We start from the raw sequence: 26,892 nt of genomic DNA, 5'->3' as shown, positions 1-26,892 counted from the left end.
GCAAGGATGTTGTGGGAGACCTTATCAAAAGACTTGCTAAAATCAAGGTATACCACATTCACTGGATTGGTGCGCCAAAGTCAACATACAGGCACACGCCTGCAGCCTGGTTGGAGCCAGCGCCTGGCACCAGTCGGGGTGGGGACGGCAGCACAGAGTTGTGCCCCACCTCTCCTCAACATTTACACATTGTTTATGCTAGCAAGCTGAATGTTGCACCCTTATTGCCTCTACTGTTTATCTTCTGTTGATGAATGGAGAATTCTGGTTTCCAGTAAGTACTCTGTCAGCTTTAATAGGCATTAAAACAAAATTGAATTAGAATTGTTAGTGCTATTCTTCAGTATTGTGTTTGTACTTTATTAACCTTAAATTCACCTTACATGTTCACAGGCCATATTCATTCTCAATGGATGTAAAAGACATCACTATAATGTACTACAGTTTCATACCATTTCATACTTTCTAATCAATGCTGAATAACTGGAGGACCTTTTCCACCCCTCCTCTTTCATGCTCTAGAGGGGTAGGTCTTACCTTTAATCACAGTATGACAGGTCCTAAACTAGGTGTAATTGCTGCTAACTGTTATACTATTCTTAAAATATATGTGTTTTTACAGAAATCCAGCAAGTTTCCCCTGTATTTTGTACATATGTCACAGTAAGACTGTGAGGTGAGGAACCTTGATTAGTCAAAACAGTGATTCTCAATTTTCTTTAGTTCACCCTTCAACCTGGGATATTTTTAATGGAAAATAAAAGAAAACACTGATGCTAAGGAAGCTTTTTATTGTTTTGTAATTGGCAAGTCTTGTACAGTTTTTCTACGTGTGTCAGAGCCTTAAATTTGTGTAGACTTGGAGATTAAATATAACTTTAGAACTAGAATTTAAGTGACAAAAGATGGTTTCTGTGAGAGACATCAAACAGCGTTTCTTTTCCAAGAAAGCTTCTCTACTTTACTGACATACAAAAAACTAGAACTCTTGATTCCAAAATGATACCTTTTATTAGACCAACTGGAAAAATGCAAGAAAATTGTTCTTGCATTTTCCTGGTTGGTCTAATAAAAGGTATCATTTTGGAACCAAGAGTTCTAGTTTTTCATGTCTTCTAGCCCCAGACCAACACAGCTACCAAATACACCCTCTCTTCTTTACTGACTCGTGGGTCTTGCCAAATACAGCAGCACTTGTGCGACTAGGTTCCTTACTCCCCTGCAAAGATGTCAGTTTGCAGACTAGCTAAGGGTGCATATAGCTGTAGGAAACAGCTGCACAGGACTGCTGAGATATCCCAGAGATAATTAATGTGACTCCTGGTGTGCCCCAGCTGAGTGAAGAAGTGGAACCCTTTGAAGTAAAAGCTGCAGCAACCTTGTCCTTCACATGGCATCCTGGTGCTACTTAAACTGGTTGCAAACCACTCAGATATCAGTGATCTGGGTTCTACTGTATATCATCAGGTCATTCTTCTTGCAGCATTGCTCTTTGACTGGTGACACAGTCAAATGGTTTTTTTTTTAATCTGGTTTGATTGCCCCAAAAATGGCTTTTTTGATACAATTGATTTGATTTTTGAAATACATTATCAAGACCTGACCTTCCTACGGTTGGCTTTTTGTCCAGGTCATGGTAGCAGTAGGTCCATATTTCAGAATGCCATTCAGTCTTTATGAGGTTTCCATTTTTGCAATCATTTCTATTCTTCCCATAGAACAAAAAATGCAGTTCAGTTCTTGCTTTTTTAGTCATCTTATCAAGAAGAGACACGGGTAATTATATTCCCATACTTGGGTAACGCCAGAGACTTTCTGTGGCATGAACCTACATAAAATTAATTGCTGGGTATTAGATGCCATATTTCAAGGTTGATGAAGCTTTTCGTTTCTTTCTCCTTTTCTAAAAAACCAAAAGGATCTTTCATTGAAAAGGAGAGTAATAATGTCAAGTGATAACAATTGGAGTTGTAGTATTAGGTCCAACTTGCAAAAATAAAAAATAAATAAACCTGAGTCTTGCAGCATGTATTATACTCTTTGTCTTCACCAAACTGAAAAAGAAAATTTAAGTACAAATATAGATAAAATTCCTGCTAATATCTTGCACTCAATGCGTTAAAGAACAACAACTTAAACTCTCTAAAATAGTTTGTGTTATTTCCTTGCGAATCTGCACTGTGCTAGTATTTAAAAGAAACAAAAATATTTTGTCTGTTATACAGCAAGAATTAATATGCATTGGGTTTGGAGGAGAGGGCAGAAAAATGACAGCTGCTGCAGCCACCCAGGCAGCACCAAACAGCTGTAAATCACAGCTGTAAATCACCACTGTCCTTAATGCCTTGTTGCCCCTGTATGCTTCTGGTTTTCAGAATAAATTTTCTTTGCTGCTTGATTGGCCTGAGCAGTGTATGTTTTTGGCCTCCTCTTAGCATGTGTGCTTTACTGTGGAGTTCACTAACAAATAAGCTCTGCAGTAGAGCATCACTGTTTACATGTGCGTCAGTATTAGGGTGCAGTAAATTAATTAACTCTGTCATAAGTACTATTGTATGAGGGAGACGCTTACTGCCCCAAAATGCATGTGTAGACAGTGACTGGAGTTGGCCTGGGCACAAGAAAGCTAAATTACAGTGGTTACCTGCCACATGGCTTTGCACTTCAATGCTCTCGTGCCCCAGGCAGCCCCTCCAACAGCAGACACCACAACTCAGAGGCTTGGGCTGACCCCCAAGTCTGCTGCCAGCCCAGGCTGCTCCACCCTGGCTCAAACTGCTGCAGTCCCAAGCCCACATGCAGATGCTGACCCAGGAGTAGCTTACTCCAGTACAAACTGTGCTGGAGTTTATCACATCACTTTAATAGCAGGTGTAGATGTACCCAGTATGTAAGACAAAGGAGGCACTTTACTTGTACTTTGTAGGATATCCTGGTACTTCAGAAGACAAAAACAAACCCCATGATACCTCTGACCGTCTGGGTACCCAAACAGAAAATGTCTTCTTGATATTCTTTTACAGTTTCTGTGCTGGCTACCTAGTTATAGCTATTAACACAGTGCTTTGTTCTGAAATGATATTGTGGTAATTAAGCCAAATAGGATGTTTAAGTTTCAGCACTGGATTTGCTTATGTTATTTGCTACCTTCAGCATGCATGTGCTTTGAAAAAAGATGGATGGACTTAAATGTATGTAGAGCACAGATTTTCAGATAAATTTGGCTGAAACAGTTTAAACTATCTTTCCTAATGGGGTCTACTTACAGATAATAAGCCAATTTGTCATACCCTTGATAACCTAACCTTTGTTAAGTGCGTAGAAACTATCAATAGGGAAGTCAGAGACTCTGTTGTAACCAGGATACCTTCTTGCCAACTCCTGCTTTTATCAGTTACTAGATTGCTAAACAAAAAAGAATAAGGAATAATTTGTTTAAACCCATTATTAGAGTTAAAGACCACTTAGTATCAAAACTAAAATAAAAAATTTCTAACAGTTTTGAAATACAAAATATTTTATATTCTGCCTTAATATATTATCACAAACATTGCCAAAAGAGTACTACAGTTTACCATAAAAGTCACAGCATTTAATCAACATTTTTCATGTCCATATTATATATGCCATCTTAAGGTCAAATAAATGACAAATATTTTAGCTGCTGGTAATAAAGAACCTGTTTTTCACATTCAAAATAAATGTTTCATGGATTTTTACTTTACTGTGGAGTTATTTCTCGTAGAATAGTAAATGAATTCTTATTTTTTTAATGTGAAGGTGGCAATGCACAGAAAGGTTTGTATTCAGTATTGACAATGGAAATAGACTACATTCATTTTCAATTAATCTTCATTGAAAACTCAAATTCATCATATTCACATACAGATTGAAACTAGTGGGCAATGAAAAGCGTTCATCTTCCAGGCTTATAAGCATGAGAGAGTGTAAAATTATGTATAGCAGAATGTAACAACTCCTCCTCTTGGCTCTTCCTGATGGCAGGGAATGACTGAATTGCATACACTCACAAAATGTGATGGTTTGTTGTCTGCTGGTTTTTGCTGTGATTTATGTAAAATGTTATAGTTTTTAGTAATTGTCTCTTATAGATATGGTTATTATGGAAGTTATAGCCGTGAATGAAATATTGAAGTACTTTTCTTTAATTGATAATTTTTAGGCGCTTGTTCATAGTTAGATAATAGTTAAATCATTCAACAGCAATCAAAAAATGAAGCTTTTCTTTGACCCAGGAGCAAAACTCACCAGTGTGTTTGTGTGTGAAAGCATTTCAGAGGTCTATTTGTGACTGGGTTTTTATTTCCATTCAGTACAAACTTAAATTGACAGTGCTTATGAATCTACAGTAACTCTTTTAATTTCATCATGCTCTTTACCAAATAGTGAATATACACAAACAACTTAAAAGTCATATGTAGTTACATTTTTATTTAGATACACATTTGGAACATTCAGAATTATTGTTGCTCTTTCTTAAACCATGGAACAGCCATATTAATATAAGCCAAACAAAAGTGAAAATTACTATGTAAAGTGGTATTACTTTACAGGTAAATTGTTTCAGAAGTCCCACTTTGTAAAGTGCCAGATTGGCGTCAGAATTCATACCTCACTGAAAATCACTTTGATTAATGCCCCTGGCAGATATTAATTTAATCACACAATGAGATCTGACAGATTTTATGGCAGGATGCATGATTTTTGGAATCTGAGATAAAATTCATCACATTCCGTCAGGCAACTGCCAGTCTAGGTTCCCTGGGATCAGGGATCTGGATCCTGGGCTTCCCTACCTCCAAGGCTTAAAAAGGAGACTGCAAGAAGTACATCATTGGAGACTAATCTCCAGTGCCGTGCTTCCCACAGTGCCCTTTCATCTTGCTGGTGTACAGGAAATCTGAGATTAGGATTTAGTTCCTTGATTTTGGGTACCCTGAGCACCAACACTTTCAAAGGGTATGCATGCTGCTGGGCTGTGCACATACCTTTTAAGGATTTTGGGGGATCCCAAGATTGGAGAGATATTCCACAATCTCAGGCTCCCTGCATGCTAACATGTTCAAAATGCATGCTTGCAGCCCAGGATCAACGGTTGACTCCCCAGTCTCAGGCTCCTATGCCAGCATGTTTAAAGGGGGCAGCCCAGCGCTGAAGAGCAGCTTCCGTTATGCCATTTAAACTATATGCCATGCATTTAATTAAAGCAAGATGCAAACCAACCACAAAAATGTTCCACATGACATCTTTTTGGCTGGTCTTCCATTTTATCATGTTGCCTACATATGTGGCATGTTGAAATTTATTGCAAAATTAATCTGTTAATCAGACAATAAATGTAACATTTTCAATGGGCCTTAAACTCCTTAAGCCAATGATTTTCAACCAAGGTGCTGCGACTTCCCTTAAAGGGTGCTGCAGAAAGTGTAAGCAGATAGGAAATAAGCAGATAAGGCCAGGCTCTCCCTGCCTAGCTGCTCCCTCACCCCCTACTGCCTGCCCCCTCTGTAAGGAGGTACGTCCTGTAATAAAGCAATTTTTTTTTAAAACAGAGTGCCACTTAATTCACAAAAGTTATGGAGGGCTGTCTCAAGTCTAAAAAGGTTGAGAACCACAGCTTTAAGCAGTAATTCAGCAACAACTAAGGCACAATCTTAACTTTAATACACTGAGTCTTTCTTCTGCCTTTAGGACTCTTGACAGTATCTAATATTAAGCACAAGAATAAGCCTTTGCTCATTTATTTAAGTCAGTTTTGAAAATGAGAATTAAGCTCACAACTCAGCTCTGAGTCAAGAACTTAAATTCCTTATGCAATTCATAGGATAATAGATACTTCTTAGTCCAAATCACAACAGGCAGCAGGAGAATCTCTAAAAACAAACAAACAAAAAAGCTAAAAGAAAATGCTGAGGAAGGGGTACAGTTCAGATGCCACCACTCTTTGAGCTGATGGGGGGGTTCTGTTATGGGATCAGGATTAACAGCTCAGAATGTTCTCCTGGACCTAAGCATCTTAAGTTGCCCATTCTGGAGATGGACTACTGACTCCTTTCCTTTAAAAAGGGGAAGGAAGGAAGAAAGAAGGGAGTAGAAAAAGAAATAAGGAAAAGAGGATGAAGTTGAATCCGGGTCTCCTCCTCCTTGGGCATAATCTCTAACCATTAAGTTACTATCTAAATGTGAGCTCCTCTTCTGGCTGCATTTTTTTAAATGGAAGTGGCTATGGTTACTCTGTGTTCAGCTGAACTTAAAGTTCCTAGGTGCTTTCAGGGCACACTTTGAAATAAGTGGCAGAAAGCCTATTTTCTAAATCCCAGTTAGGCTTATCTAGAGCATGGGTGCCATGTAAATCAACCTTGCCAAGATAGCAGCCATTCTAAGCATGTAGAGAAACAGAATTCTAGGTACCTGGGGAATTTACTGGGAAAAACTTAAGTGTAGAAGAGATACAGACTTTTGAGGATTGCATGCGTTTGCGGCCTGAGGCCTCAGGTACTTTTGAAAATTTTACCCTGTTTTGTCCAACTGATTTGTAAATTTTAATTAATCCTCACGGACTTCACTGTGAGTTTGGTAGAAAAATATTATCCTGGGAATATACAAAAGAATTATACCATGTTGTTATATACTTTTAAATCTTTGTTATGTTAAAAGAGAAAAGTAATGAAAGGAAAATAAAGCCAAATACAGTAAAGTTACTTTTGAGTGGCTCTTCCATTGCAGTTTTTCCATTAATCAGACTATATGAAAATGGTAGGAGATGAACTCAGTACATCGATCAGGTGTACTTGGAATAGCAGTTGGTTAACTGTGTGTTAATTATACAAGATTACTACTGTCATGGTAGTTTCATCTTTAAGTTGCTTCATTAAATCATTAATTTTCTAGAAGGTAAGTGAGCCTGACATAATTAAGTTATATTAATCTCTACAGATTTTACCTTTCACAAGATGTCAGGGCACTGAACTAGTTAAGCTAGAACAATCACAACTGTTTTTCTCAATATACAGCATCAAATTATCTTTGAACAAACTGAATGTTATTTTTCTTATTATTCCAAACCATAGCTTTGTCTGTTTTAGAATGCATTTATTAAATTAATGTTCTCTTCTCACTAACAGTAATATGACCTCTGGTTACATCAGGCTGCTTCAGTCCATCCAGAGGATCATTTACCAGGAAGGATTTGATGGATCCCATCCCCAGGTACTAAGCACTTTCAGTGTCTTCAATAATCATGTAACTAATGTTGTTTTCAAAATTCTCTCTAGGATTGCACCCAGAAGGTTTTGGGATAATTAACAGGGAACAAGCTGTTCCTAAGCATTGCTGAAGTAAACAAGAAAAGTAAATAGAGCATGGCTCCTTTTAAAGTGTATATGGAGTTTTACTCGGTTTTCAACAGAGTAGATGTATGCTGTGCAAATGAAACGCTAAACCATACTTATTCTATCCTAGCAGCTAATGAACAATGTTGTAAATATGATGATGTCAATAAAAAAGTGTTTTTCTGTGTAGATTTTTTTTTCATGCAGCTGTCTTCATAACATATATTTCAGGAATAATTTTGAGGCTACTGAAAGTTAGCAATAAATTACATATTGGGCACTATGTATTTTGGTGAATTAAATGCCTTGCATTTTAACATAACAAACACTGAAACTGCTTTGATAGCTCAGAGCAGCATACCTTCACATATCTTTTAAAATACATATATAAATCACAGTTTGAGTGATCTATATCTTTTAAATATAATAATTGCTGGATGAAAATTATTGTTCTTAATCTCAACTCTTTGTCTTATTCAGTATAGCAAGCAGCTTTCATAGACCTCAGTCACCTAAATAAAATATATGATAATGTTTAATTGATAGATAATGTCATTATCATTGTTTTTGTTGTACAATAGCAACTTTGATGTAGAAGTTAATTATTATAGGTTTTGGAGAATGTCAAAGAATATAATGTAACTTGTAGTGTTTGGTAGTTGAATATCTTAGTAAAATTATCTCTGTGGGAGAAGATAGTATTGGATTTTGTTTGGCTGTTTTTCTGTCTAGCAGTGCTTTTTAGGAACATTAACTATGGGAAATATTTTTGTGTTCATTCAGATTATTTTTGCTCAGTTTTGAGTCTCTGCTGAGATTTATGGGCAAGCATGTCTTCCCTTTGGTGGCAGTGCCAGTCTGAAGAAGTAAATTGGTCCCTGACAGGCACCTCTCCCCACTTGCTGTGGTAACCATGGCAACAGGCATGTCATAACAGTTTCCACAGTACAGTGTGCAGAGCTGCTCTTCCAACAGGATGACAGGTCCTCTGGAAGCAAGAAAGCTTACAGAATGCAAAAAGCAACAGCACTAAAGTGAAATGAACACCCTGGGAACCTTCAACCATCAAATACGCTGCTATTGGAAGAGACTTCAGTAATGGTGTTTGTTTTTCTTAGGTGTGAATTCAGTATGAAATAGCATGCATGTATATTCCTGAGGTTTTCAAAATTGAATGTAAAATACAAATTGCAAAGTCTAGCACTTTGCTTAGTGTTGCAAAAATGAGTAAAACTGGAAAGGAGTACTTACTTTATTTGGGCCACTATTTCCAGTATTTTTTAATGTTAATAAAACAAAAAAGCACACAGATCAATTCAAAATTTAACATTTGCTACAAGGTAAGTTAAATCAAACCTTAGCTTAATGCCTAAAGCAAGCAAATATGCAGCTTTAAATGTTTGGACCGTTTTGTTTTTAAGTCTGTTATTTCACTTTAGAAAGCCCTTAGATCATGCTAACTGATGGTTTTCTGCTTCAGGAATGATAAAAGTGAATTTGATTTATCGGACCTGGAATATGTTACCTTTTTAGAGTAATATTCTACTTATTTATCAGCTATATTTGCACAGCTGTATTTTAAGATCTTGTTCTTCTTTGGTGAATTCAGCCACCTCTGTAGCTTTGTGCTCCTTTCCCCTTTGAAAGACATGTGAAGCCAAATAGAAAGAGGATGGACCAGGTACAGGGCTGCATGTCTCTCTCCTTTGAAACCAAAAAGGAAAAAATATAGCCCTCCATACACCTTCATTTACTTCTGAGGACTGTTTCTTGCAACAGGGAGCAAACCTTTCCTGTTCAGAGGTACCTCATTAGTGTGAAGCTGGGGACAGGGGAGACATGACAACCAGAAGACAGGAGATTCATAAGTTTTTTGCACCTCTTAACTTTACCTTGCCAGTCACAAGCTGCTGACAGATGTTAAAGGCATGATGGGCTGTGATATGCAATCCCAACATTCACACCCCTGTGGCATGATTGTGGCATCAGGGATCAGATCCTAATAGTGCCTTGTTACTTGTGCTGGAGCAAATAAGATTATAAGCTCCCCCTGCACCAGCAAGTTTGGCTTCTGTGTAGTCGCTTGGCTGGGAACCCTGGAAGCACAGGGGTGTCTCTAATGTGCTTCCACAGGTGGGAGTCCTGATCAGCTGACTTTTTATGGGACTTTTGTCAAAATGGTAAAGAGTCTCTACTTCCTGATGCACTCACCTAGCATTAGCAGCTCATAAAATATTTTTGCCCTCTGTTGGTTGCCATAGGATGCTGATGGTTTCGCTCTAGGATGGAACTTTATAACAATTGCTTGTCTTTAATCTAAGCTGGCTGTCTTGAAATTCTTCCAGAAGAAAACCTAACTATCCAAGTGGGTCAGGCCAATATGAGTACTTTGCGATTCAGAATACCTTATTTTACCTTCTTGAAATAATGCAGTATAATGCATGTTGTATAACAGTATAAGAGCATCTAATACTCTATACCTTATCATAATTAAAATGGGCTAGTAGTAATCACTGACTTTTGAGATTTAATAACCAATCTGCTCAACACTGGTAAGTCTTCAGCTAGAATACTGTGTCCAGTTCTGGGCCCTGCATTTTTAAGACAGAAACAGAAAAGGTTCACTGGTAAGTACCAAAGATGATAAAAAGTTGGAATGCAAGCCTTAAGAGGAACAACTATGTTTAATCTGTAGAAAAGGAAAAGGCAACATCATAGAAGTTTTCAAATACTGGATTTTAAATAGTCAACAAATATAAAATTTATATTTTAAATAGTCAACTTTTGTTTTCCTTCTCCTCTTGCCTCAAAAGAAGCATAAATATTGCAATTGGTTTATATGTAGAGTCAACCTATAATCATTTCCCTGATAGTTTTCACTTTTCTATTTGCATTATTTTTGTGCATGCAATAAAAATACCAAGTCAGAAATATTTTCAGTGCACTTTTTAGTATTTTGTATTTGAATCCTTTGGATTAATTAATTCTTTTCTGTAAAAAATGATTTTGTAATAATTTTGTAAAAAATAATAGCTCTTCAAGGTCTCTTATGTATAGTTATCAACTGGCATTCAGAGGAAAAGCTGTACTTCCTAAAATTGAACCTAAAAATAGGGGGTCACCTTTTTCAAGCAACAGAATATTTAAGAGGCTACCACAAAAAAGAGGAAGAGCAAGTGGTCTACCTGGCCACAAAAGGCAGGACATGAGGCAATGGATTTAAACCATAGCAAGGTAGATTTAGATTAAATCCCCACCCCAGACCTCCTAAGTGTCAGGACAGTGGGACAGGACAACAAGCTGCCTGGTGAAATTGTAGTTTCCTCCATTGGAAGTTTTCAAGAAGACGATGGATTAGGCATCTGTTTGGAATGACTAGAAATAATACATCCAATGGTAGTTGGACTAGATAACTCCTGAGGTGCCTTCAACCCTCTGATTCTAATGATTTGTACTTTAAGCATAGTTTTAAGTTGGGGAATTGTGCCAATTGATTTTATTTGGTCTTTCACATTTGGCAACAGGACATTCTCAGTTGAATGCTTTGGAATGAACTTTCCATGGCATCCTTTGGAAGCCAAATATGCTGAACTTCAGAACAACAATGCAGAGCATATTTTCTCTTCCACTTTGGGCCTACTGTTTTTGTTTTCATTTTTTGTGTGTGTGTTCTCTGTAATTGTAGTGCCTAGTTGCCAAAACAATAGTCATTGTAGCAATTAGTAAAATAAGTTAATCTAAATTAATTTCTTTGAGTAGAAAAGTTCTGGTGTTGTGGGAATATATTTTAAATAGTCAATCCTAGCCTTCAGCTCATTAAGCAATGTTAGCTAACTGCTTGCCTTAGAGTACAGCTATGGAATTAAAACTTAGGCCACCAACAGACATTCAGTTAAAGGTGCAATCCCAGAAATTGCACTTCCTGCCACATCGCACGTGCATGGGAGGAGGCACGGTTGTTGGATCAGGGATCAGACCCCAATTGTGCTCTATTGCTGGCTCCCCTAGAACCAGCAAATAGTAAGAAGTGCACCCACGGGGGCTGGGAGGTCCAGTCATCTGATCAGTGCTCCTAGTCGAAGGAGCACATGGGAGCCCTTTGGTCTGGTGCATTCTCAGTCTTGTGCCTGGGAGCACCAGTCAGCTAATTGGCCTCGGGTCTGCACCAGAGGCTTCAAGGCTCCAGTGCACTCCAAAGGCAGGACTGCTGATCAGCTGACTGGCACCGCCAGCCAGCGTAAGCACATCGGAGTCTTGGAGAGCTCCCGTGCATCAGTGCACTCCCAGCGCACAGATGCTCCCAGCTGCGGGAGCGCATGGGAGTCTTTCAGCGCTCAACAACAATCAGCTAATCAGCACTGGCCACACATTCAATTTAAGGTAAAACAGGAACCCACAAGAAAGTTACTACACGTTTTGTATAATAACTTTGTGGTTTATTCCTTGTTTTATTGCTCCATTCATAGTATGAAAGTGTGGCCAAGTTACTACTTAAGACACGTTTTTGTCTTAAGTGCAACGACTGCCTAGAGACCTCAGTCTGCTAAAATAGCAAACAACCCCATAGAAATTATGTTCTTTGTTGAAGAAATAAGGGCACTTTCCTCATTTTTGCTATTGCTATTGCTATGTGTTTATCTGGGAATGTAAATTTATTACATTGTTCTTTATAAGATGAATTAAGTCTTGAGCCATCATCAGCAGATCAGAAAGCAGTCAGTGTGACCTGTGATCTGGTGTTTTTGGTTGTCTTTTGTTACTTATAAAAGTGCAATGCATAATTTCATGTTTATTGGTGAATTAGATATGTAATATTAACCTTGTAACTTAGATATATTGAACAGCAATTATACTGCATCAGATTGTCCAGGTGGTCTGGACAATGCTGGTTTTTCTAAATGTAGACCCCATTATATTCTTAGATTCTCAACACTGGCCTTTCTAAACCTGTCCAAAACTAGCACATCCTAACCCTAAGATCAGTATCACTCAGACAAGATGGGCATTCCCATATTATTCTTCTCATTTTGCTTCTATTTTATCAAAGAATTTGCTTCTATCTTTGCAGTCAGGTAATTTTATCCATAAAACTAGAGCATATAGAAGAATGTAGTGCAGCAGTATGCTGCCTTATTAAGAAAGTCATTTATTTACAGCTTTTGCTAAAACGATACAGGAGAATTAATAATAAAATTATATATTGTATAATAATAAAATTACATGTGTGGTTATTGGTAACAGCATACAATGGAATTGCCCATTATACTAACTAAACAAAAGTAAAATTGAACCTACTATATGTGATCCATAAGAATAAATCAAATAAAACAATATAAAAAATAATAACAAAATAGAGGGAATTCCATTTTATTTTGGTTCTTATTTTGTGTGCAAGTAGTGCACATATACCTGTTGAGTATAGGAGAGGCTGAAAGTTGTTAAAACAAAACCAAATTGTTTTTCCTTCATTAGCCCAGTAGTTAAAATTTTCCACTGCTGAGATTCTTTCTTATTTCTTCAAAGAACAAACAAGACCACAAACAGTGATTTAGGTAATTTATTTCATTCTTCCCATAAGAATGTACTCTTCTAAATATGGGGACAAACACCATCTTCCCATGACAACTGGAGAACTCCAGATGAATTGTGGTCTTATGATGGCCTCTCATTGTTTGTGGTTTTGTACTTCAGATAGATTCCTAGGCCAAAAGAGTGCTTTATTAATTTTAAAAAGGGAAAGTATGAGAAAATCCTCATGGCCTGAATATCTGCCTGCATGCTTGCATCTTTAATTCTTAAATTTCTGTTTTGTTTTAAAAATGGGGGAAATATTGGGTCAGTAACTGTCAACATATTTTGCAGACCATTTGTCTAGAGGAGAGTATACATGTTATTTAATCATACAAATAAGTGTTTGTTTGGAAGAAAAGAGGCTCCTAAAATGCACTTCTTATGATATCTGACACAGTTTACAAGCTGTAATTTTTATCTAGTAATTTAGAGATCTTAATTGAGCTAAAGTGCTCATATTAAACATCCCTGTTTCAGATTGTACGAGTCCCTATGTCATAGAGTTCAGTGAGATAAAAACTGCCTTAAAAGTGATTAGAAAATGTTCTATTGTGAAATGAAGCCTGGATTAAGCACCCCATAGTTCCTCCCTGTGCAATAACATGTATTCTACCTTGGATCTGTAGACCTTTAGTACTGCTAGTACTACCCTTCACTGGTCTTATTGTAAAAGGATAAAACTCCATCCAAAGTTGTTTTACTTTAATGTTTACACTTTTATATGTTTATTTCAGCTCAGCTTTCTAGTAAAAGAAATTTTGAGGTATTTAAATGAGGACACCTCTAATTTCTGGTTCTGTAACAATTATACAATTTTCTTTCTTTCATTCCCAAAAACCAATATTTTGGATTTTAACAATGTTGATTTCCAAGCCATTTGAGACACAGTATTGTTGAAAAGCATCAAATAACGTTTGGAGGCCTGTCTGGGATTAAGCAACTAATAGCACATCATCTAAAATTGAGAGGGATAGAATAATTCAGTATTGTGGGTGCATGGAATTGATTTCCTGTTACAGCAGTACTTTGGAGAGTTGTTGAAATGGATTTTTTTTGTACAAGTGTAGAGTATCAAAACACTTTGTTACATGGAACACACTTTTGTTACATGGAAAGTACTTCACAAGATAAATTGTTATATATTAAAATTAATCTTCAGGAGGATTTTGATAAATATTCAGGAATAAGATACTGGAAGATGTTACCACCAAAAATATTTTTTTTAATACAAAATAGATGATAATTGGTTAAAAGTGTTTCTAGAGTCTTTAATTGCATGGGTGTAATGCACAGTTGATTAGCTAACACTCTCCTTTAGTGATAATTAAAAAGATCATTTCAGTTGGTAGCCTTGTGCCTCAGCAACTCATTTGAACACAAAAAAAATGTGGACTCTATCTCCTGTGTATAATGTTAGCCTATAAAGGAAATGCCTTCAGTCCCACTTCCTTCTGGAAAAGTTATATCTACTATTGGTGCAACTAGGAACCAGTTTCCAACCATACAGTCCCTCTGGACTGAGAAAATTCAGGCACATGCCTGCAGTGGCTCAGCTAGAAGCTGGGGGGCACTAGAACAGCCCTCTCTTCCCTTGCACAGTGTTGAGCTGATGGGGGGACGTGGCCAGGCCCCGGCAGGACTTTCTCATTAGGGAGGTCTGCCTGCACCATTCCAGTCTTTTCCCTTTTGGCTGCTCAAGGGGTGGGAGAGTTGTCAAGACCCAAGACCCTTGCTAGCACTATGAGGCAAGAGTGGGTGGGGGTGCAATGCATGCATCTGTTGATGATACGGAGCTTTTCAATCTCCCTCCCTGCTTGTCAGACTGTCTGCAACAAATTGACAGGGGAGCAAGATAGTTTGGAGCTAATAAGAGTCTTTATCCCCAATTGGCAAAACAATAGCCTCTTTCCCATTACTTCAAACTCTTCTTAAACAGCTTACCGGGGTGACCTGTTGATTAGCTCCAAAAGTCCTGTTCTGTCTACCTGCCTGTCCCAATGAAATTGGCAACACACACACACACACAGACACCTCTCAGCATTGGCTAGCACACCACATGCCTAGGGTCCATGGGGCTGGGGTCCATGTTGTGGGAGATGGGAGGGAGGGAGGGAGGAAGGGAGGGGTAATTTCCTGCTTGAGCAGCAAGGGGGGTACAGCAGAGGAAGCCAGCAGACCCTGCTGTGTCTGCAGTCTCTGCCAGAACCTTATATAGCACTTGCTAGTATACCACACTTGCTAGTATATCACACACTTGCTATGGTCCGTGCTGTGGGAGAGGGGAGGAAGGGATACCTACTTAAGCAGCAAGTGGTCAAGGGGGAGGGAGAGTGGGGCATGGAGAAGCCAGAAGACCCTGCTTTGTCTGCAAGTCTGTGCCAGAGGAGCTTTGCCCAGGGAGCAGAGGGGAGGGACCAGTCCTGCTGTGAAGCAGAGTCCCACCCAGCCCAGAGAGCATGCCCGAATGCTGAGGGAGTCTGGTTCATCTTAAACCAGCAAGGGGTCTGGAACAAACGGTGCTTAAACCAGTTAAGTCTGATACTACATTCAATCAGGTTTATCTCAGACTGGTTTCAGCCATTTTCAGACTGGTTTATGTGTACTGAACATCTGTTCTGTTACAGGTTTAAACCAGTTTCTGATCACTTAAACCGGTTTATGTGTAATGTCTGTCCCTAGCCAAACTGACAGATAGCAAGAAGCAAGCAGTATGCATGCAGCAAAAGAGAAGGTGAAGGAGAGAATGTCTGAATGTAGTGTTTGTATTCTCGCATTCCCAGAAAACCCTCCAAACTACAAAAGGGAGAAGAACGTTTCTTAACACTTTTTTCCCATTAGGAAAAGCCATGCTATACTTTTTAAGGTTCTCTGTCAGAACATTACCTCATTTTTAACTGATCATTCTCAAAAAAATCAAATTAGGTTTGCTTTTAATTTCTCTGCCAGCTATTACACCAGCACTTGATCATCAAACTTGGCATGTTATTCTGTTGATGCAAAAATTGCTGTTAATGTACTACTATTTCTCCAGATCCTCTTATACAGTCATGAGTCAACTTCAAACTAGTTGCTATGGATACTAATACTATATATTACAAGAATTCTGAAGATTGTCTGCCAAAGTGGTGTGGAGTTTTACCGTTAATATTGTAAGTAACAGTTAAGTATTTTTTTTTCTTCTCTTCATTAGAAAAAACAAAAAAATATTCTGCGGATAGGAATTCAGAACCTTGGTTCAGTGTTGTGGGGTGAAGACATTTCTTGCACTGATAATCCAGAAGATATTTATAGCCTCACAAAGTTTCTCTACGTTCTCCGCAGTCTCCTCAGAATGTCTTTGTCAGCTTGCATCATCACAGTGCCAGCTCATCTTATCCAGGTCAGAATATTACGGTTGGGTTTTTTTCATAATTACTTATACATAAAAATGATGCTTGGTGAGCAAAAGGATTGAAGTGTTATGAATGGTTTTGAAAATAGAATTCTGTTGCATTTGTTTTGCTGCAAAAGCAAATTGATTTCTAAATGAAATTCTTACCACACATTTTAGTTTCCTCTGATAGTCAGTAAGGTCTATAGTATTATTTAAATGCTGAATTTAACTTTCAGCAGGTGTTAGCAAGTAACAGTAATTCACAAGCTTTTTGAGTACACCAAGAAGGTAAAATCAATTTAAGACCTTCTGGCTTCATCTACACTTACCATTAAGGTGATGTGATAAAATCCAGCACAGTTTGTGCCAGGGTTTAATATGGCACCTTAATGGCATATGTGAGTGCTCAAACTGCTGGGTCCAGGGCACACGTGCAGATGCTGCACCTAAGACCGCAGTGGTTTGAGCGGGTTGGAGCAGCCCTGGTCTAGCCAGGGACCCAGGGGGTCAGCCCCAGCCTCCAGAAGGCAGTGTTGGGTAGCAGAGGGGCTGGCCAGGGCACAAGGGTGCACGAGCATGCAGAGTCCTGTGGTTAGGTAGCAAGCAGGGGTCTGGCCCCCTGCTGCCTGTGCTGACCAGACTTAGAATATGCCCGGGTCAGTGTTTATACATGTGTTTAGGCGCCTTTATTTTTGCCACCATAAGATAGTACTGTCCCTGGCAGTCCTATCTTACAGCAGTGAAAATTAGTTTGCTGCAGTCTAATAGCATTGCACATGTGGACTGTGACACTTTACACCACACCAAATTAGTCTACTGTTCAGTCAAGTGTATGTGTAAATACATCCTCTGAAAATTTTTTAGCTTCTTGTGTTTTAAAATTGACTTACAACATAATTTCATTGCTTTCTCTCAGAGAGGTTGTGTACGAGAAATAGCTTTATTATTTGGAATGCCCTGAATATAAAACTGGCTTAAATCCATGAATGTGTGGTTTATGTGACTTTGATATGTATAAACTGAAATTTATAAAGGGATTACTGGTGCCAGGAACTTCCTGCAAAGTCCTATACTCTGAGTGATGTCGGGTTACAAAGAACACTGATAAAGAAGTCAAATACGGTGTCTTCCAATACTGGTCATGTCGTAATGAAATGTACTGTGGATTTTTATAAAATATGATATCGGTTACATTTGTAATATGATTGCTATTATGTGCCTGTTAGCCAAAGCAAATTTGAAGCCTCACAACTTCTCTTCATTTATTCAAATTGCATAACCATTGTTGGCTTGAAAATATTATTTAAAGGTTTGCTTTTTTGGGAATTGACTTACAGATATATGCATTAAAAGGGTTCAAGACAGGTGGCAGGGGTTAATTGATTTATAAGAGCCTGGGTTTCACACACAGTTCCATATAGCCCTGGAAGCAGACAGGGTGTCTAGTATAACAAGGCCAATGGATAGGCACAGCCTGAGAATTGAGGGGGCATTCCATAACACGAAATCATAGCCTTTAAGGCAGACAAGTTGTCTAACACAACAAGGACACAGTCTAGAAAATAGCCTGGAAATCAAGGAAGTATGTACCATACTGTCCGATAACACAAGACAAGTGACACCAGTTACAAGGCCCCAGAGCAGAGGGGGGCCTGAGTCTAGGTTCTAGGGGAACAGACCAAATTAGGAAAAGGCCTGGAAAGCTACATGGATGTGTAACCACAGAGAGACAGCCAACCAGAAATAGCCACAAATGAAGAGTCATCAGGAGTCATCAAGAGGGAAAGAATACAAAAGCAGAGACTTGAGATTAACAAAGGGCCCCTCCCTGCCCCTCATTCTTTTCCTTTCTAACCTTCCCTCACTTCCGTTCTGTCCCTCCTTCTCTTCCATCCTTCCCTGTCTCACCTGGGTTCCTTCTCCTTCTCATCTCCAAGAGGGGGTCCCCATCCCTGTCCCCTGGGAAGGGCCCCCAAGGCCACCATGGACCAAGGGCATATGACCAGCCCGTTTTCATACACCCCACTGGAGGGATGCTGTGGGCCATGGCATCCCACCTCCAGACTACTAACATGCTATGCTGACATCTGACACCTAAGAAAGAGCCTCAGAGTGCAGCTTGCTTCCTGACCAGATGTACTTTGACTCTGATGGCAGCCCTACCATTTGGTAGATATATAGAGTTGCTTGATTGTATTGTTTCTTTTTTTGTTATCACTGTGTATCAATAAATTTGCCTGTTATCGAATGAAGAGGTCGTGGTCGGTCTGAAGGTGGGTTCTCCCCACCCGAATAAGGTATCTGGATCCTAAATCCAGAGCCGACAACCATTGTGGTAGTTTGATCCATACTATCTGAAAACAGAACACTGAAATTTGACTTGAGTTATGTTTATCTGTCAGGACGCTGGAATGTTTACTCAATATTATTTTGCTTATGTTGCCATTGGAAAAAAAATGGAATCTGTTTTGGATAGTGCACCATTTGTACAGAAACAAAATGTGTTCCATGGGCTTTTGTTTCTAAATCCAACTCTACCTATTGAGATGCAAAGCAACCTTGTGGAAAAAAATATTAAGTCAAGGAAGAAACGAAGCTGGAAACTTGGCCTTCTCTCTTTTACTTTAATAGAAAAACTGAGCTATAATGCATAGGGATTGGATACATATTGAGAGGTGCTTATGTGTCTCAATTGAAAGGAAAGTATTTCAGCAGTTTCATAACTGTGATTCTTCTTCACCTGTCTTTTTATGAATCTCACTGAAGGTGTCCATACACTTCTGTGTGTGAGATCTAAGTTGTTTGAGCAGTATTTTCCACTGGGGCTTTGAATGCAACCTACACTTCATTTTGTTCTCATCCCAGGACATAAAGAGTGAGGTGGCTACAGCCATCCCTTGATTGCCTCTTGCCGCTCATGACACCAACATGGCAAACTTTAATTTGCTACTCTTTGGCATTTGCCAATTCTTCTACTTGCCTGCCATTTTCATGTTAGGGAATTCCTACTTAATTTGTCAAATATAGAAAGGGAAGGGAGTTGGGGAAGGAGATGCTCATATAAGAATGATAAGACTTTCATCATCCCCACAGACGACCACAGTGATACCAATTTGGTCTGGGCAAAAGCCACATTTTAAATATCAGTGCATGGTATGCCATTCTGTCTCATTGTGGGTGCACAAATCATGAAATGTCTGTCTTAAGCACAACTTGTTAGAGTAAACAATGAAAGTCAACTTTAACCCAAACATAACCAGTACCAGAAACAGTCTCAATGAAATCAGTATCCAAGTAACCTTCAAAATAAGGCACGTGACACAAGAAACCAGCAGCGACAAATTTTTGGCGTTGAAGAAAAATCTGGCATCAGGAACCTCAAAGTCAGTGTCCCCAGTATCAAAAGCTCATGCTACCAAAATAAGTTCTGAGCACAGAAGCCAGTACTTCTAGCTCAGTATCAATCCACAGAGAAAGGGCAAAAGATATCTATGAGGATAAACCTTAAGGATCTCTTATAAAGATTCACATAAAAAGTACTGTGCTGCAATTGTGATAACAGAGACACATTCTTTAATGACAGTGGCCGTTCAGCCATCCACATTTAGCTAGTCTGTTCCTTACTGTACTGATGGATATTATGCTAAAGGAGTTCACTTTGTACCTGGAGATTATTTCTGCACTGGGATAACTGCTAGTTCTGGAGCAGGAAATATTAGTGTATGCCTTAGCACTGCATCAAAAAATGTATTTCTCATCCTCATTCCCTGCCTCTATTTTTTCACTATACTCAATTAAGTAACTGCATCTCTTGCGGTCAGTAGAAGATGGTAGCAATTAGAAATCTGTTCTTTCAGGGCTTTTCACTGAATAACCATGGGTTGGCTAAAACAGTGAGAGTTAGCTATATCCTTTGAGGCCATAGGGGACCATACACCCATGCTATCATTCTGTCTCCTCAGACTGAAGACTGGACTGTGACTAACCATATGGGGATACCTATGCTTATGTTGCTCCCAGTGAGGCAGAAGCTTCTTGCCACCCTGCACTTACTCACTTTTTTCCATCCTTTTTTCCAGCGGCTATATAATGGCTCAGCTTCAAAAGGAGCTTCAGAAAAGGGCTGGGTAGTGACTGACCTGTGGCATAGTGGTTAGAGTGCTATGCTGAGAAGCCAGGGACACTTAAGTTCACATCCCCTCTCAGTGAATGTGGCTGAGGACCTCTGGCTTTCCAGATGAGCGTCCTGGCTACTGTGCCTTGGGGCAAACGAAAGATGCATTTTCATGATTCTACTTGCCAAAATTAAGCTCTGGTCCTTACAATCCTGGCTAAGGTCAGTCTGTTGCCTGGTGAGATGCAAGATAAATAAATGGGTTGTGGTCCCATCTCATGTATCAGACCTCAGGTTAATCAAATTAGATATAAGGTATTCCAGTTGCTTTTATGAACTCCACAATGCAGATCCTAAAAAAATAATACACCTGCAATGTACTACATAAACAAAAAGGGCTTATCACCCTTGTGACAGGTATGGACATGATGTCAGTAATATAGAAATAGTCGTGATGGGCTAAAAATGTGACAAAGTTCTGGGTCTGTGAAGGGATCCCAGATCCCAAAAATCATATGTCCTGCCATGCAAAATCTTGAATATCTGGCTTGTCATTATGCACGATTTTTCGGATCTGGGATAAAATTCCTCAGATCCCATTTTATGTTTGAATTAACATCTCTGAGGGGCCTAACACCCACTTCTATTAAAGATTCTTACAGACCTATTACATAATTACCCACTGAACAGTGTTGACAGGGACATATCAAGACTATTTTTCTTTTAAATTTGACAAGGATTCAAAGACAGATCAGCGATGATGATTTATACAGGGTAGTAAGGACTATGACTTGCAGGAGTGGGTCTTTTAATGTTTATTATTTTCTGCTTTCTCTTTACATATGATATAGTACCTGTGGCAGGAAGCCACCTTTGTTTCTCCCCAAAATCTCTGCTCTGCGACAATTTGATTAGGATGGGCCCAGCAGAGGAGACACGCCTTTGCCCTATCACTTTAGGTAACCTGAGCTGGATACATTCCTGAGGGAGGGGAGGAACCTGCTCCCGCTACCTACATGACTGGTATCACCTACCTGGGTGAGGGGCTAGAGTCTGCACAGCAACTAGTGATGCATTTCAAATTGGTTGGCCGACAGCCAACAGGTGCTGGCCTCCATTGGACCAGGTGAATGAGGTCATAGGGGCTATATAAGTTAAGACTGCCCAGGAGGAGGGGGCAGCATCCATGCGGGGGACTCAGAGAGGAGCTTTAACATCTGAAACTGGCTCTCTCCCTCATAACTCATGAGCTAGGAATGGCCTGCCTCCAAAGGGAATCTCCAACAGCCTCTGGATGATGCTTGGGAGTAAGCTACTCGAGATCTGATTAGATATATAGCTGGCAGTAACTCAGATGTGTGATCAAGAGGCTACCTCAGCCAGACTGTTTTGCTCTATGGGACTTCTATGATATTGCTCTGTCTTGTACCCTAGTTTCACCCTACACCCTGTAATCAATAAAGTTCTCCTTTGTGACCGGTGTAGGAAAGTTATTGAGGGGTGGGTCTAAATTATGCCTAAGAGGCCCCTTAGGTCTGTGGACTAAGGGAGACTTTCCTTTTTGGCCCCTGACTTGGGGAAGTGCCCCAAGTGCTTGTACTGGGTGGAGTATCCGTTGGACTATTAGGCCTGTGTTTCCCTGAGGACACAGGGCTGAGAGAGTCCCTTCTTGGGGTGGTGGCAGCACACGTTACCGCCAGGCTAGCGAGTGTGCTCCAGGAAGGAGGTCAGCCGGACGCGAGGCACCCCTAGGGTGGAACTCGGACCTTGAAAGGTAGTCAGGCACAGTGAGGTGGGTGGCTCAATGCTGGAGCGCTCCCTACTGGCCCACTACACATGGTGGTAGTGGTGGGATCCGAATACCCTGCTGTATTAGAAGCATAATTTAGGAAGAGGAATAGAGTCTCTGAAATCTCTTGAGCAAACAATTTCTAATATGGCATCAGGTCAACTGGATAGTGTACGTAGCCAGGATGGCGGACGAGTTTGTCCAAATGACCGTGCCTGAACTAAGAGATCTGGTGAAAGCAGAGGCCTTCAAGTGAAGAAAGGGCTAAAGAAGGAAGAGCTGATTAAACTCCTGTGCGACAATGACTCAGCCTCAGAGCTCCCTTCATGCACGGCAACTCCTGAGCACTCCCCAGAATCACATCCCCGCACACCAAGTCCACAACCCTCCAAGGGATCACCCCTTATGGAGGAGCACTGGAGGTACCAGATGTGGCTAGAAGCTGAGGAGCGGGAGCAGGAGAGCAAGTGCAAGTATGGGCTGGAGTTGAAAAAGGTGGAGCTGGAGGCCCAGCGCCAAGAGGCAGAGGCCATGTGCAAGCACAAACTAGAGGTACTCCATCTGCAGCCCAACGGGGGAGAGACAAGGCTTCCACGAGTGCCCAGGGGACACCCCAAACCGAATTCCCTAGCCTTCTTTCACTACCAAGTTGGAGGCAATCCTGACATATTCCTCAGCATGTTCAAAAGGCAAGCCAGATGGTGGAAGGTGCCCAAGGAAGACTTCATGATGTACATGGCTGCTCTGGTAGAAGGCGACATGTTGGTGGTCCAGAACAGCCTGCCCTTGGATGCAGCCGGTGACTATGATGCCTTTAAAAAGGCCGTGTCTTCAAGGTTCAAGTTAGGACCGGATTATTTCTGGAAAAAAGTCCAGAATATCCGCCCACAACCCGAGAAGACAATGGCTGATTTTGTGGCCCTGGTGTGGGATGCACTCCTTAAATGGGCAGACAGAGCCAAGGCTGACAATAGAGAGAAGCTGCTCCACCTTGTGTCGCTGGACCAATTTTATTATCGCTGTCTGAGGGAGATTAAAAACCTAGTCAAGGACAGGGCCCCCAAAACCATTCAAGAGGCCGCTGAAATTGCAGATCAGCTGTTGCTAAATCATGAGGGTCCAGACAAGAAGCGTCCCTACTTTGGGAAGGAACAGAAAGGGTTCCAAAGAGGGGAGAAGGGAGAACCAGGTCCAAAAGGGGAAAAGGGGCCGTCCCAGACCGAGAGTAAGGAGGCCCCTGATTTGACCAAACCACCCAATTTGGAAAAGAGGGGGTGCTGTAACTGCGGGGAGCCGGGCCACATCAAGCCCAGCTGCCCAAAGCTAAGCAACAAACCCAAGCCTGTCAGACATGCAACAGCTGTAAGCAGTGAGGGGGAAGACCCGAAGACCCTCTGAGGAGTGTACCTGTTGCTACAGGATCACAAACCCAGAGGAGGTGATGGCCTCTCACCAGACCAAGATAACGGTAAATGGGAGAACCCTAATTGGGGAACTGGACACAGGGTCCAGTGTGACATTAATCATTGCCAACCTTGTTTCAACTGCAGATGTAATCCCGGGGAGGACCCTTACCATTCAAGGGGTGGGGTCTCTCCCATTTGAGGTACAGGTAACCCATCCGCCCATAGAGTGGAGAGGCTGCGCGATGGGCACAGAACTAGGTGTGTTCGAAGGGGCTCCAGTCCCCATCCTGATGGGACAGGGTATTATTGATTTAGAACTCCTGCACCGGGAGGTGGACCAGGTACTACATCTTCAACATCCAGCTACTACAGGTTCAACATCATCAGTGATTTGGATGAGGGGGTAAAAAGCACCTTGTTCAAATTTGCTGATGACACTAAAATGTGGGGGGATGTTGGCACACTAGAAGGAAGCATCAGGCTTCAATCAGACCTAGACAGGTTACAAGGGTGGGCGGATGTGAATAGGATGGGATTCAACACAGACAAGTGCAAGGTGATGCACCTGGGGAGGAACAACTTGCACCATACCTACAAGTTGGGGAACTCCCCTCTTGTCAGCACAGAGGCCACTGCGGAGGGTGATCACACACCAGTCCCAGAGGGAACTAGCAACCCTGAGGGTGGGTTAAGTGACAGTCCCAGGGAGGTGTCTAGTCCGTCAGTGGCAGAGGGAGGCGAGACTCTCAGGGAGGAGTCCAAGAAAGTCCCTGAGTGTGAAGGTGCACTCCCTGCAGGAGCACCCAAACTCCCTGCTGATTGCTTAGCCGGGCAAATGGAGTTCAAGCAGGAGGTTCTAGAGTACCCCAGCTTGGAGAACCTCTGGCAGATGGTTCAGGAATAAGAAACAGAGTTCACCCCAGAGAAGAGAGAAAAGGTGGTCTGGGATAAAGGACTTCTCTATTGGTTGTGGGTACCAAAGAACCATGCCAAGACCTGGGAACCCCATTGCCAGATCATAGTACCTCGTAAATACAGACAACATGGCTCACGATTTACTGTGTGCTGGTCACATGGGCAGGGAACGGACATGCCGGCAGCTGCAGGCCAACTTTTATTGGCCCAGAATTGCCCAGAATGTGACGGACTACTGCCTATCTTGCGAGACATGCCAGCGGACGGGCAGAAGCGGGGACAAGAGAAAGACTCCCCTACAGCCCCTCCCTATCAATGATCAACCCTTCCAAAGAGTGGAGATAGACATTGTGGGCCCTCTGAGGCATAAGACCCATAGAGGGAAGAAATACATCCTGACTCTAGTGGATTTCACAACTCAGTACTGCCTTGACCTCCACCGAGGCATCTGTGGTTGCTGGTGCCCTAACCAGGATCTTCTTTCAGCTGGGTTTTCCCTCCAAGATCCTGACTGACTGGGGTGGAAACTTACTGGCGGAGGTGTTGAAGTGCCTGTGGGAGTGCTGTGGGGTGAAACACCACAAGACCACAGCCTACCACCCTCAGACAAATGGGCTAGTAGAGAGGTTCAGTGGGACCTCGAAAGGTATGCTAAAGGCCTACGTGGACTCTAACCCCAATGACTGGGATGAGAAACTTCTGCATTTGCTCTTTGCCTGTTGAGAGGTGCCCCAGGAGTCTGCTGAGTTCTCACCATTCGAGTTGATCTTTGGGAGGTGAGTTCGAGGTCCACTCGATCTGGTGAGAGAGGAGTGGGAAGGGAAAATCCCTTCCACAAAAACCTCCATGGTGGAGTATGTGCTTAACTTTCATCAGAAGCTGACTGAAATGATGAAAGTGGCACGAGACTCCCTAGGACAGGCCCAGGAGAAGCAAAGGTCCTGGTATGATGATAAGGCCTGCTTACGTACCTTTGAATGAGGTGATAAGGTTATAGTTTTCCTGCCACTAAAGACAGACAAGCTGCAAGCTGCTTGGGAATGTCCTCATGTTATCCTGGTCAGGCTGGATGATGTGACTTATGTAGTGGCCAGGAGTGGGAAAAAGCCTAAGACAGTTCATGTGAACATGTTTAAACCATACTTTGATAGAGGTGATGTGGTATTCTGGATTTCCTCAGTAGAAGGATCACCTGAGGACCCAGAGGAGCCGGTCATGTATGGTGACTGGGATGGAGAGGCAGGAATAGAGGAACTCCGCCTACCGGACCATCTGCCCTCACAGGACAAGGACAAGCTGCTTGCAGCACTCAAAGACTGTGGGACAGTATTCTCCAACAAACCAGGTCAAACAGACCTGGCAGTACACTCTATAGACATGGGCAGCCATCGCCCTATACACTCCAGACCTTACCCAGTTAACAAGAAGGTAAAGCAAGAAATAACACAAGAGATCACAGAGATGGAAGGGTTAGGGGTAATCCGGCCTTCAGTGAGTCCCTGGGCCAGCCTGGTGGTACTCGTCCAGAAGCAGGATGGGGCCATCCGGTTCTGTGTGGATTACCGGAAGCTGAACGCTATTACCACCCCTGATGCATACCCTATGCCCAGGATGGACACTTTGCTTGATCGCCTGGGCCCAGCCAAGGTTATCTCTACTCTCGATCTGTCGAAAGGATTCTGGCAAATGGCACTGGATCTGGATGTCATAGCCAAGTCCGCCTTTACCACACCTGTGGGACTGTATGAGTTTATGCTTCTACCTTTCGGTATGTGCAACTCTCCTGCATCTTTTCAAAGACTGATTAATAACCTGCTACAGGGATGTGAGCAGTTTGCCATGGCTTGCATCGATGACATTGCCATCTTCAGTCAGGACTTTGAATCGCACCTGATTCATCTGGCCACTGTGTTAAGCAAGATCAAGCAAGCTGGTCCTACGGTGAAAGCCAAAACGTGCCAGTGGGCACTATCCGAAGTGGTATATTTGGGACATCGGGTCGGTGGAGGTCATATTGCTCCCTTGTGGGACAAGATCAAGGCCATTAAAGACTGGCCACCTCCACAAACCAAGAAGCAAGTCAGAGCCTTCCTTGCCCTGGCTGAATATTACAGACGGTTTGTCCCGGGATTTGGAGCGACGTCAGCTCCCCTACATGAGTTGACCAAGAAGGGCAGCCCTGATCCAGTGGTCTGGAAGCAGAGGTGCCAAGAAGCATTTGACACCCTAAAGGCTGCCCTGGTAAATAACCGATCATGAAGGCACCGCTCTGTAATAAACCATTCTACGTAGCCACGGATGCCTCCAACTCAGGACTAGGAGCTGTACTCAGACAAGAGCACCAAGGGACACGGCACCCTGTGGGGTACCTA

At 41.5% G+C, this 26,892-nt stretch overlaps 1 protein-coding gene across 3 annotated transcripts in view; it reads left to right on the top strand.

Annotated features, from left to right (window-relative positions):
- The window catches only part of ELP4 (elongator acetyltransferase complex subunit 4), a 251,079-nt gene that overhangs the window by 69,704 nt on the left and 154,483 nt on the right, over positions 1–26,892 (top strand). For 2 of the 3 annotated variants that reach the window (XM_019552040.1, XM_019552042.1), the window contains exons 6-7: positions 7,143–7,230; positions 16,114–16,302. In XM_019552040.1, the coding sequence (XP_019407585.1) occupies positions 7,143–7,230; positions 16,114–16,302 (277 nt within the window). The remainder of the gene's footprint in view (positions 1–7,142; positions 7,231–16,113; positions 16,303–26,892) is intronic. The other variant, XM_019552041.1, reaches the window with a different exon arrangement.

The sequence above is a fragment of the Crocodylus porosus genome, unplaced genomic scaffold (genome assembly GCF_001723895.1).
Source record: "Crocodylus porosus isolate Cpor-Errol unplaced genomic scaffold, CroPor_comp1, whole genome shotgun sequence".
Lineage (NCBI taxonomy): Eukaryota > Metazoa > Chordata > Crocodylia > Crocodylidae > Crocodylus > Crocodylus porosus.
Note: the sequence above shows the minus strand (reverse complement) of the source record. Positions and strands in the feature narration are given on the sequence as shown.